The sequence below is a fragment of the Passer domesticus genome, chromosome 5, assembly GCF_036417665.1.
Source record: "Passer domesticus isolate bPasDom1 chromosome 5, bPasDom1.hap1, whole genome shotgun sequence".
NCBI classification, from domain to species: Eukaryota; Metazoa; Chordata; class Aves; order Passeriformes; family Passeridae; genus Passer; species Passer domesticus.
In genome coordinates, this window is record NC_087478.1 from 55,371,534 (window position 1) to 55,385,058 (window position 13,525).

The 13,525-nt window shown below is 36.5% G+C and overlaps 1 protein-coding gene across 7 annotated transcripts in view; it reads left to right on the forward strand.

Annotated features, from left to right (window-relative positions):
• PACSIN2 (protein kinase C and casein kinase substrate in neurons 2) overlaps positions 1-12,903 on the forward strand; it is a 53,529-nt gene extending 40,626 nt beyond the window's left edge. For 5 of the 7 annotated variants that reach the window (XM_064420597.1, XM_064420595.1, XM_064420599.1 and 2 more), the window contains 6 exons: positions 842-1,017; positions 3,449-3,569; positions 5,631-5,755; positions 6,423-6,539; positions 7,484-7,680; positions 11,087-12,903. In XM_064420597.1, the coding sequence (XP_064276667.1) occupies positions 842-1,017; positions 3,449-3,569; positions 5,631-5,755; positions 6,423-6,539; positions 7,484-7,680; positions 11,087-11,199 (849 nt within the window). In that variant the 3' untranslated portion in view covers positions 11,200-12,903. The remainder of the gene's footprint in view (positions 1-841; positions 1,018-3,448; positions 3,570-5,630; positions 5,756-6,422; positions 6,540-7,483; positions 7,681-11,086) is intronic. The other 2 variants (XM_064420596.1, XM_064420601.1) reach the window with 2 other exon arrangements.
• Positions 12,904-13,525: the final 622 nt, after the last annotated feature.

The following is a 13,525-nucleotide window of genomic DNA, read 5'->3' on the forward strand; positions in this document are numbered from 1 at the left end:
CAGGGAGCTAAGCACAATAAGCCAGCAAACTTATAGGGCAGAGTTCTACTTATTTACTAGGGAGAGCTGAGCTATTTCACTCAAGGATCTGAGATACAGATGCCTGAAACTTGCTGACAACTACATATATCATCATTCTTGACTGCAGAATGCATTTTTTAAAAGTGAAGCTGATATAATTCACTTAAATAAATGCTGTTCTGTTACACAGTTTGCTTTATCTCTTCAGTGGGCTGCTACTGAAAGGCTTTTAATGTGTGATTCCTCAAGGATGTCTTTTTCCTTTGAGAATGCTTTTCTCAGATCTGGAATGTTAAGTTCCATCAGTTGGGATCTTTTAATTCCTGCCTGTGGACTACTTCTGTAAATTAGTGCAGAGTCTGAGGTTGTATCTGTTAGCTGAGCTCACAGTGTATGCAATTTATGTTCACAAGGATGTACACAGTCTTTGGGGTTTTGGTGATAACTCACAGTACACTATGTAAATTACTAAAGGAGAAAAGACAGCACTTTGAAATGTCTCCAAATACCTTCAATAACTTTAAAGACTTCCTGCTCTGATTTACTCTGTAACTCCTTTGGTTTTTATCTTTAGAGTTACATTAACATATGTCATGGTTTCTGTTAAAAAGCCAGAGAAGAGGCTTGGAGGTTTATTGTAACTGTTTCTGCAATTTACTTAGATAATTCTCATTGTGCCCTAAGTTGGGTACAGTGGTCATGAAAAGAGTTTGCAGCCTGGCAACTTCTGGTCTAAACCTTGGCTGTTACTGCATTGATAGGTCTGTGTTGCAGGGCAACAATAAAATATATTGCTAACAATTTGGTTTTGTACCCCCAGACAAAAGAGAAGTATGAAAAGTCACTGAAAGAATTAGATAATGCTACTCCTCAGTATATGGAGAACATGGAGCAGGTATTTGAGCAGTGCCAGCAGTTTGAGGAAAAGCGGTTGCGTTTCTTCCGAGAAGTGTTACTAGAAGTCCAGAAACACCTTGACTTGTCCAACGTTGCAAGGTAAAACTGCTAGACTTCAAAATTAATGCTTAATATACTTTTCTGTGTAAAGAAACAAATGCTTCAAGTAGATTAGAGTTCAGAGTTCTGTTTTATTTCTATTGAGTTGCTTCAGTTTAAAAGTGTAAGTGAAAGAGATTAATTCTTTGTTTTGTCTAAAATGAGATTAGCACCTATCTAACATTTGTCAGAACCAACAAACCTTCATTCTTGTGGTATTTTATAATCAAATATGTTCCAATTAGAAAGGATTCAGCACTTAGGACCAAAAAAATGCTGGATCAAAGACTGAGAAAAGAAGGTTTTGGTTTATTATGTGTCTTTCATGTTTATTAGAGAACAAACTGGAATTTATTAGTGTAGGACAGCATGAAATTTGTAGTCAATACACTTTTTGTTAAAATATTAGAGCTCAGTAATGAAATTACCTTGATCTGGAGATGAATTTAAGATCCATAGGTTAACCACTACTGAACTCTTGTCCACCTTAATTTCAAAGTCTGCTCTTTATACTGTCATATGTATCAAGCATGTCTTGTATTTTGTTCTTTCTGCCTGAGCCTTCACTGTATTCCAAGAAAGCACTCACTGTATTTGCTAGGGAGCTCCAGACACAGGAATACTTGCCGTGAGTGCTGTAACTATGGCAGTATTTTACATCTCACCTCTAACAGCAGAGGTCATGTGCACTCTGATTAGCACTTCAAGTGCAAGGAGAAAAAGAAGAACTGATTTTAACCTGAGTAGTGTCCCAACTGGCTTGCTATACTGTCACACAAATGCTAATGCCAGCATGAGGAAAGGGCGTGGCACAGCGGCAAAAACAAAGAAAGCAATAGGTAGGGGCAAAACCAATTATTTTGGCATCATTACCATTTTGGGTGCCTTCAAAGTTCTTATGGAACTGCTGTGGGAGATACTGTCAGAGTGGATAGATGGTAGAATTGCTGCCCATTTGATTCAGTTTCATCAGGTTAAATGAAACTACAAATCAGAAATAAATGAGAAATAGTTGACTAAGTGGACAAGGTTGGGGGAAGACCACAGAAAATTACCAAGTGGAGAGGCAATGATTTCCTATTAAGGTACTTAGAATTCCAGGAGTCGTCATAGTAAGCGTCAAACAAAGAACAGAATTATTTGGGTGAAACCAGGGAAAAAGCAGCTGTAACTGTTGATCTGTTCCCTTACCTTTGCCTCTTTAGTACAGAGATAAAAGATGTAGAATTAGTCATGAAAACAAAGTTTGATTTTTAACTGTAATGGTGCTAAAGAGCACAGTCAGGAAGATAGCCTGCCATGTTTTCTAGAGATGTAGACCTAAAGTTTATTGTTGATTTAACTGATGGCTGGTAATAATGTATTCCCTTTCTCAAAATACATGCCTCTCTATTGCTTAAATACATTGAAATGACTGCTGATGTAGGAAAAAACCCCTACTGTGTATATGTTAAAGCAGTCAAGTATTGTATAGAAATTGAGAAATGTGGAAGTGTATTTTGAGAAAGTTTGACCCCTTGACAATGTAGCACTAATGAATTCTAATTCTAAATTTTGTGTGATTTGGTCTGGAAGGATTTTCACAAATACTCTACCTTGAGTATAATAGCAGCTTAATTATATATAAAATAATATAATACCAGTTTTGTGTCTCTTATTTTAAGCCTTGTGACTGTTGAGACTTTTTTAAACTCTGAGTTCCATATTGCACCATATTGGTGGCTTTAATATAAATGTATTGTCATGCACATTGCCATGTGCGTGGTCTAGGATCAGAGCTGTATCTGCAACATGACTTCTGTTCTGTTAATGAAAAACAGCTAGAGAAAAGATAAGAAAAAGTAGTAGGTTCTTCTTCACAGTGTTTGATACAAATAGTATAGTTAGTAAAATCAGTACCCAAACCTGTAAAAGCAGTTAGCAGATATTATACCTGCATAGGAAAATGTTTAACCCATTTACCTCTGCTTCAAGTTTGGGGGTTTTATTTTTATAATTTCTTACAATCCTCACTGGATTAAAAAAGAAGTTTTCACAGAGTCCTGTGGACTTAGCACAAAACCAGTTTCTACTGCCTTGTGGATAAGCTTTGAAATTCAAGAAACTTCCAAGACTGCAGTTCAGTTGTTTAAATACAGTCCTATGTATATATATTTTTTTTAACGACAGCCAATTAAATTACACAAGAGTCATAGTTTTAAAATCCAGTAAACAAGGATTTTATGGTGTGGTGAACTTTGAGCTAGTTTACTTATTGGACTACTCTTCCCTTTTTACAGGCAGTCAACAGGTCTATCAGCTTTTAAAAGTCCATCTTGCTATAAGTTTTTTTAATTCTATTGGGAAATTTAATTTTTTTTTTTTAAACTGCTTAGGGATTTGCCGTGATTCTAAATGTGATACTAAATTAGAAGACAAATTTGTTTTTCAGTTACAAAAATATCTACCGTGAGCTGGAACAGAATATCAAAACAGCAGATGCTGTTGAAGACTTACGGTGGTTCAGAGCTAATCAAGGTCCAGGGATGTCGATGAATTGGCCTCAGTTTGAGGTAAGGTCACAGTACATAAACCACGGAATTGTTTTGTGTAGTTTTTTCCTCTTTACTTTTTGTAATATTTCTTTCTGGTTTACTTCTTAACTTCAAGCTTCCAGCACTGAATCTTTTTGTTTTGCAAGTCATAGTGTTTCCTTATCTCATTTTTCACTGGGCCACAACTTTTAGAGGTGATTATGTTGAGCACCTCTTTAAAGAGAAAATGGGTAAACCAGAAAACTACAGTGCCTTTTTCTAAGCTTAAGTTATTACTCAAGTTGTTAGCCATTGTTTAGTTGATACATCTCTGACACCTGCATATGTTATCCTTTATGTTTCACTTCTTCCCTTTGGTGGGAGACTTCAGTTTGAATTTCCTTGTTGTTAGCAGGTAATTGTAGCGTATGCTGCAAAGACTCTTTTCAAAGTCTGAAGTGAACAGATCAAAATTTAAAATTTGATACTTAAAATTCAATACTGCTCTATTTTAAAAAAAGTTCCACCTTTACCCAGTTAGTAATTTTATTGCTGGATGCCATTTTCAAAAGAAAGGAGTTTTTCTAAGTAGTGTTCTGATACCATAGCCTACAAGAAATACATACAGAAATGTGTTAGTGCAGATCATACTACTCATGTATGATAGCTAGAAGTGGAATGAGTTGGACCAGAATCATGGGTTGAGTTGAAATAAGTTCTAGAGATTAAATTAATGAAGTGGAAGCATAAACTGTGGAGTGTTTCACTGTTTCCTTATTAACCATTAAGGAAAATAGCACTTGTTTTGAAAATAATGAGTAACTTTAAATTACAGGTTTGAGGAAGAAAATTCATAACAGTACTGTAGCATTTCTTTGCCTGAAACACTGAGGTGCAGTTAATTCTGTGTGGGGAAATTACTATCCTTTTTCTTAAACATTATAATTAACAAATTAAATGCTTCTATTACTGTTTTCCTAATCAAGTTTTTTCTCATTTACATGCTACAAGGATGATGTAAGTAAAAAAGTCATGATCAAATGACTATGAAATTGCATTGTAAACTGCAAATATGCATAGGTCAGTGGTCTTTTAACTGTGGTAACTCAGAAATCCAATATGTATTTTACAAAGTTAAAATAATGAAGTATTTGAAGAACTGTGCGGAATGCACTGGACTGACATAGGACTAATAGGAACTCTGAAAACTTCAATTTCCTGATAAAAAGACTTATCTCAAATGCTATCTTTTATAGCAAACTCTCTCCTGACTTTTTTTTACTTTTACGACGTCTGAGAGGAAACATGTCTCAGCATAGGATATTTGCTTGCATCCACTTTGTTTTCTGTTTTTTCCTGCTTTGTATCAGTATAGTGTATATTGCATAACAGGATCTCAAAGCTTAACTTCGACTTGGTGCAGGAGTTGTGTTTAGGTCTCACCATGCCTGTCCCATCTGCCTCTGAATGGTTCAAAATATCAAGAAGGATCTACAAGTAGCATCATTATTAGTCTTGTCAATATTTGTGTTGATTTGAGCCTTAACTCCTGTAGATGGCTTTTTAGGACAATGAATTTCACTAAATCCAGAGTGAAGTACCTTAAGGGCTTAAATCTTAGGCACAGATTTAAATTAGCTTCTTCTTTCTAAGTCATCTGAGAGTGCTTCTTGAGAAGTAAGCCCTGTCTTATAATGCCTTTTTTAATTGAATGTTAGAGTTACCTTTTAAAGCCAGATGTCTTGGCATTATTTGAAACTGTGAGCCCTCACAGTACATCTTTTCAATATCTGTACTGGCCAGCTCTTTTGATTGCTCCAGTTGTGTGCCACGTGTCTGGTATTTTAAGTCTTTTCAAGGGGTTCAGAATACTAAACAGGGAAGTGCAGGTAACTTTGGGATTTTGTGAGTGGCACAGACACCTGTTTGCATTGCTGGAGTAGGAACTAGATGAGAATTGTATGTGAAATGTTTGGAGTCTTTAGTAATTGTTGATAGTGTTGTATATATAGATGTATGTTCCATAAGTCAGTCTGAAAATTAAATGTGAAATTACTTGTTCAATTTAATTTCTCAATCATGTTTTGCATTCATTGGTAGGAGTGGTCTGCAGACCTGAATCGCACTCTCAGTAGAAGAGAAAAGAAGAAGGCTTCTGATGGAGTGACTCTGACTGGCATCAATCAGACAGGAGACCAAGTTTCACAGCCTAACAAACATAGCAGGTAGCTTTTTCTATGCCTATAAACAGTAATAGGAAAAGATTGTTGCCTTCAAATGCACTAAGCTCTACGGGATCAAAAAGTCATTGTCCAATCAAATGATAATTATCTGCAAGCATTTTTAGTGATGTCTCTGCACGTCACAAATTAATTGGAGAATTATTCTTCATATTACAGCTCTCTTTCCATTGGGAGCTGAAAGAAAGCAAGCTTCATGAGAAACTGAACTTTCTGTACTTGATCTGGTGGTCTCTTCCTACCTTCCCATCTCTAGAAATGAAATAATATTTTGAGGTCTTAGTTTGCAAAACATTTAGTCACATCAGAATTCTGGATGTGATTAATACAAAACTGTTAACATCAACTGCTTTAAAAAGGAATGAAGCTGGCCAGAAAAATTGCATTGCCTTCTATTGCAGGCAATAGGAAAAAAGAAATTGTGGTCCACAAAGGATATTCTGATTGTGGAGGAATGCTCTGTATGTGAGACTTTTCAAGCTTTCTTGAGTATTATGCTGCATTTGATAGATGTTTTGGTTTTGTTTAACTGTTTATTTAAATTGTTTTGACTGAAGGAGGGGTCTGCTAAGAAACTGCTTGGTGGGACACCAGTGACAGTGTTCTCTTATACAGATAGGGTCACCATAATGCTTTTTCTTTTCCAAATTAGCAGTCTTAGTGTCCAGAGTAACACAGTGCAGTCAGTACAATCAAGTTACAATCCCTTTGAAGATGAAGAAGATACTGGGAGTACTGTCAGTGAAAAGGAGGACAATAAGATCAAAAAGTTGGTGAAATGTTGTTTTTTAATTGTTTTCACATTTGCACTTTCTCTATCCAGGGTTTTCTATTTTCGGTTTCTATAACACTACACTGGTCAGTGCATGAAGTGTTTTTAAGCAGTTGTGTAAGCAACACTGTAACCTAATTTGTCTTTCCTAACAGATGCCATATCTGTTGCTTGATCTTTGGTTTCAATCTACTGTAGTTATTGGCAGTTGCTAACAGAACTGTTGTTGCTTTTTTCCCTCCCTTTCCCAGTCCTATAAAATGTTAGAACTGATGTGTTTTTCTAGTGAAACTGCTTCTGGAGCTTTATTGCTCTGTGTCTTCTCACTGAATAAATCTGCTTTTAAGATGCTTTCTTTTTTTGTTTAGGACCTTCTCAAGCAGCTGCCTGTTGCTTCAGTGTACATTCTAAGGATATTCCACTCTCTTAACTGGCATGTGCATGCTAAACAGTGAACTTCCCTTTAAATTATCAAGTTGTTGCAGTATAATGAAGTTTTTTATTGGTGGATTGCAATATAGAAAAAATGTTGGAAGCTATCGTAGAGGAGCATAGTGGTTTGGGAGGAAGGTTCTGCAAAGCAATGTAAATGTCTTACCTAAACCAGATAATCCCTCTCATCGACTGTGGCATTCTTTTTATCTTTCCAGAGTAAATAATTCCATGGATTATGTGGATTTTTTGAGAGAGAAGTCCTTTGAGTTTGTGGGGAGATTGACGTGTGTTGGTTTTGCCTTTTTCTAACTTTTTGAATGCTTTGCAAGAATGTTTTTCTTTTTTAATGAGGCATTGTCAGTTAAAGATAGATGAGAAGATACCAGAAAGAAAGTTTCAAAGCTGGGCCTTAGAGTGGAGTTTAAGCATATTTAGGGGTATCTTAGTGGTATTTCTAGTCTCCTATTTTAAAAGTGGAAAATAATAATTTCAAAATTGATTTTCAGTGTTAGCAGCTATGAGAAAAACCAAAGCTACCCTACTGACTGGTCTGATGAAGAGTCCAACAACCCCTTCTCCTCCACCGATGCAAATGGAGACACCAATCCCTTTGATGAAGACACCCCTCCTGCCATGGAGGTGAGAGTACGTGCACTCTATGACTATGAGGGCCAGGAGCAAGACGAGCTCAGCTTTAAGGCTGGTAAGTTGGCAGTGTTCACTTTAAAATACTTATCAAAAAGGAGAAAGGAAGGGGATTTTTTTTTCTCTCTTCACCTTTTATTTTCTGAAGTTACCTGTTTCTCTGGATGTACAATTCCACATGCAGGATCCTATCTAACCATCATCCCTCCTAATAGTGCTTTTTGGTATCCCCTGTTTGGCAGCACTGACTCCTAAGCTCTTTGAAATGTGTTGGGTTGCCTCTGAGATACTCTTTTCTTACTATCTGAAGGGAAACAAAATTACCTGCAGAACTGAAAATCTGCTCTCTCCCTTTTCTTCCTTGGTGCAGTAACAGCTGCTGCTTTTAGCTGTCTGGAAATGCCAACCCTACAGAGTTGTTTTTTAAAGGAAAATACTACAGCAGCTATTCTTGAAACTGCATTAAGTCAACTGATACCTTCTCTGTTTAAATGGAAAGCTTCCAGTTTTTGGCATCCAGCTTTCTGCACTGCCAATTTTTTAGAGCTAAAAATTTAGCCATGGACAGATACTTTTTAAACTGTTGCTTTTCACCCCTCTTCAGTGTATGTTAAGCACAGGAATTGTGTTTATCTAGGTTTTTTCAGTCTTGTGTTATATTAGGATACACTTGGTACACCTCTTCCGTCTTAAGGTGTTGTATCTCCCTTGAGCCGTAAACACCGTTACAGGAGTTGAGAGAACAAAATAGATGCAACTGATGGGGGAGACCCATCACACACTGTTTCCACGCACAGGAAGGTGACATCAGGGTGCGATGGCTGCACACCACAGGTGCTGCTGCCTCCAGCTGAAATCTACCCCTGTTCATGACTTTCAAGCCAGTTGTTCAGCTGTCTTGCCCAGAATTGCAGGAGACATTTTCCAACCAGGAATTCAAGAACAAGATTGCAGGAGTAGTTTAGCAAAAGCAAACAGAACTTCACTTTGTGCTAATGAGAGAGATAGACACTCTTTGAGTTTGTCTCTTTTCCTCTTTGCTTGTCATTTATTCCCATCTCCTGTAATAACCAGATTAATTGTAGTAGAAAAATAGGATTCAACTGTTGAAAAGAAACCCCAGAAAGCTTTTGTCTGCCTCCCTTTCAGCTAGGGTTAGCTAAGGTTAGTGCTATTTCTATACCACCTGCTATAGTTCTTAGGTGGATGTTAGGGCTACAAGTTAGGAAACCAGTCCATGTTGTAGCTAATCAGGGAACTGCAGGATGTCTGTTCTGCTGATGAAGGTGGGGTGCTCAGAACAGTGTGTCCCCTCATCATATTCTAAATGCAGTTTGTGCTTTCTGAACCACAATACCCCCCAGCTCAAGTGGTGGTGCTGTGCCTTTAACTTACCTCCTTCCTTTTTTGTTAGTGAAACCACTGAACATCTGACCTTTCTTCTTTGTCAACAAGTATTGTAGGCTTCCAGAGTGGAGGAATGGGTTATTTGTCCATGAACTTTGCTAAATTGTGCCCTGACAGAAGTACAGTAGTAACAAAACATCTGGTACTTTTTTGGCACACAAGCCAAAAGTTACTTTTCGTTCTATAGACTTTACCTGCTCCATTTTTCTCAGCAGGGGATGGAAGCATGCTAATCCTCTTGAAATATATCTCTGGTACCTGTGAAGCAGCAAGGGTTTACAGTAATGAGTCTTTGCTTGGCAAAACTATGCAGTGTTTATATACACAGATGTAATGGTTAAATACAAAGTTAGGTGTGTGCTGGAGTACCAGCTGTGTCACTTCCATTAAACCACTGAACCAAGTGGCTCTCAGTGTGTGAGGTCAGTAGAAATAAAGCAGAGGAGGTATGAACTGTGAGGTATTTGTGGACTTCACTTAAAAAGAGTTCAGTACTTAGAAGGAAGAGCATTAAAGAATATTACAACACCAAATTATGTAATTGATACAATTGTGGGAAAGGGATGATGTGCTAGACCATGAATCCCCTTAGAGATGCTGAATTAATAGGATGGCTATTTAGTTATTAGGCAGAAGTATTACTGTGACTAGCTTTACATTGAACATACAAAAAACTAAGGAAAAGAACTCACTAGGTCAGATGGGAGCCAATTTAAAATGTACTCAATCCTGTGTTCCTCTGTACATGGATATTCTCAGATAGGATTTCCATGGGTATTCAAAGAATTCACCTACAAAATACTTCTAAATACATATTACAGAATATGTGCTCTGCACAGTGTCCATTAAATGTACTTTAATATTTGAAACTAATTTATTTAGTGGAGTACCTTTACATCTGGTGTGTTTTGTTTTGTTTTTTCTATTGGCAAACAGCTGTGGGAGGCTTCCAAAGAGCAAGAATAATTTTATTCATATCCTATGAGAGGTTTATAAGCATATAAGAGGATGGGACATAATTATTTACAATATTTGTGTTGTAGCCCTTAGTGGCTAAGAATAGTGACAGTAAAGATTGTCCCTGCAGTGTTGTCAGAGTATGTTGTTGTGTGTTCTGGTTTTATCATCACAGTGGTTTCATTGTAACTGCTGTGCAGATGACACTTAAAACTTTTAATATTTTCTTAGACCTCCAAGATCACCGAGTAAGCCCAAACGTTGATACAAATGCATTTGTTAGGGCATACCGTCATTGAAATGTGAATTTTGGGTACTCTTTGTTTCCACTCTTTATTAACACACACTTCATGGAAGGTTTGAAATTGTACACTCCCATTCTGCAGTACTAGAAAAAGTGGAAAAGTTGTAACATATTTCCGTAAACCAAATAGAGTCTGAAGTGCCAAATATTTGTTCACGATGGGTATTTATTAGTTTTCTGATAAAAGTTTTATCTCTTCTAGTTTTTAACCTTTTTATCAAAGAGAAAAGCTATAAAGATAAGTATCTTGAGAAGTTTTAATATGAAGCTTGTCCATTTCTACCAAAGAATTCATAGTCCTTAGGCTAGTTTATATTCTCCTAAATGAGACCAAGGTGCTCTACTATTTGGGACTGTAATAAGATAGAGATTAATAAGATTAATATCTTCATCATCTATTTCCTATTGCTAAGATAAAACACACATCAGTTTTATCTAGGGAAAACATTTGACACAAACAATGCACAGGACAAAATCTTACTCAATGTGGCCTTTTTTGCCTGGCTGAGGTGGAGCTTCCTTTGCTCCTCTGGAGCATCTTGGAGTCTTCAGGCTCTCAAAAGTCAAAGTATTCCCTGAGGATGTGGAATATCAGATGTGCATTGCAGTAAAAATAAAGTTATCTTATAGTTCATTAACGTCTGAATGGGTAGTCTGGAAGTTAGCAAGCAAATTTTGAGTTTTTTAATCTTTGTAGCATTTTCTTCCATGTTTCCCTTAAAAGCTTAAGACAATAAGCCTAATGAAACACTTATTTGACTTGCACTAATTTGAGGAAAATGTTCCTTTTCTTCAGGGGATGAGTTAACCAAAATGGAGAATGAGGACGAGCAGGGCTGGTGCAAAGGACGCCTGGACAATGGACAAGTTGGTTTATACCCAGCAAACTATGTGGAACCAATCCAGTGACAAAGGACAAAATAAACACAGAAGTGTCACAAGAGCTCTGTAGGCCTGTACAGTGTATTTAGGTGAAGTGAGAGGAAACTGAATGGATGTATAGAGTGTATATATTTTAATGAAAAGGTGAGAGCTTGATACCCAAATAAGGCTGAATGAAAGTCAAAAGCTTGACATTGTTCTCACAACTTGTGCACAATGCAAAAGAAAGGAGTAAGGTTGAAAAAATAGTATGATAGGAAAAATACTTTTAAAACGTTTTCTTCCCACATGGTCTGTTGTGGATCCTAAACATTTTTGCATTTTCTCTGCTTATGCCTCATTGTACCCCAGGTTTATGCTCACTATTGTTTAATCAGTTATTTTAAATGACCTTCAGTAACTTGCAACTTGAATTTTAAAGATTATTATAGTTAATTTTTTTATTTGTTCTTATCAATGTCTGAAAGATGCAGTATTTTTTTATTTAAATGCTATGTAGTTAAGCACCTTTTTGTATGCTTTATCAATTAATACTTAAATTATGACATAGATTTAGTTACCACTTGACTGAATGAAAGCTCTATGTTGTAGTAATCTTTCTGTGTTGTCAGCATGGCTTGAAGTTGTAAATGGAGTTGTAAAACAAAATACTATATTTAATAAATATCTGTTACAGAAATTTATTTGTAGCAGAGATATCTGCAGGTGTCATGGGCTGGGATTCTGTTGCAAATGCTCTTTATGTGGGTTGACACTTGAACCACGAGATTTCCATCTAGATCTTAAGTAGCATTCAAAAGAAATATAAATTATGCATAAGCCCCAGAAGAGTGGCTACTTCCAGCATATGTTTGCAGGGGGAAAAAAATCTCCTTTTAACTGCTAATGATTTTTGGGTGATTTGAAATGTTAAATCTGTGAAGGCTGATTATCGTGAACAGAGAAGACTGTAAAATAGACTAAATGCTTTTATTAATAGCCTATCTATGTTGTGTATATGTACATATAATTTAATATTCCAAAATATGAAAAGCATGGCTATTAGTTATCAAGCCTATTGGTGTCAATAAGATTTAGACTATTTTAAGAGTTTAAATTATAGGTATATTTAAATCTGCTTTCCTGCCATATTCATTACTGTACCATAGACAAAGTATTCTGTGGTAAGATTTTTATTTTTCAGAAGTACAGTAAATACATGAATATACTCAAAATCAGTATTTGTGGATAAATTAATGAGTCAAAGTATAAACTAGCTTTAGTCCAAACATGGATTGTTGTAGCAGAACACTGTAAAATCTACATTTGTTTGCAGTTACAACTTGGCCAGCTCTAATCGTGTCAAATATGCACTTGTGACATTGAAAACTGAGTTGTAAAACTACAGCAGATCTGTGTTAAAACTAAGTATCAGGTAAGTAGATATGCCATGTTAGGAAGCTACATTGTAGTGAAGTTAACAAAACTTTTTTGAGGTAACTGTAAAACACTGTTGGTAATCTTGGACTCTATCATTTGATTTTTGAGCATATAGATATATATAGTCATCATTTTCAGTGAATCCAAATGTGCAAGCTTAGAAAGTGGATGTATCTATATGTCTGTCAACAAAAACTTACCAACATATTTGTTCATCCACAGGACAGTTGCTAAAGTTGTCAGAAATTACTGCTTTGGGTCTCTGTATTGTAAAATACTTTAGAAAACAATAAAATCTGTTAATCTCTTAAATACACAGAATGCACCTTTTACTATTTCAATGTATGTCAAAGCACAAATAATCTGTGCATTTCATTGCAATTCATGGTGACAAAAGCTGCATTGTGTAAAAGAGCCACAGGCAGGAGACTGCAGAATTTTTTTCACTCAAAAACTACGTGCACAAAGAATCTACGCAGTAAAAAGGACCATAAGTACTGCGTGGTTGAGTAGGGTGTGATCGAGTGTGTGTGTGTGAGATGTGATATTATCACAAAGTGAGTGTGGACCACAAGATCACAGTTCCACTCTTCTGCGGGGAAAAAGTGGTCAGTCCGGGGGAAGCAGGTGAAAAACTCGTTAAAAGTATACACATACACCAACCCAAAATAGCAGGAATTAGAGAAGGAAAGGGGGGGTGTTTTTCGATCACAGGCTGGATCAGAGGGAGGACAGAAGGTCCATCAACAACCAGGAACAATGGAACCTCGCTGGATCCAGGGAAAAGATAAGAGAGCTCCTCTTTTTTGTTGATCAAAAGTCTACAGATCAGTTCACTGCACGACTAGTAGGCTGGCAAAAGTTTTTTTAACTAAGAATCAAGGAGTGTATCCGTAAAAGGAAAACAGGTTGATTTGGGAGCTTATCTATCCAA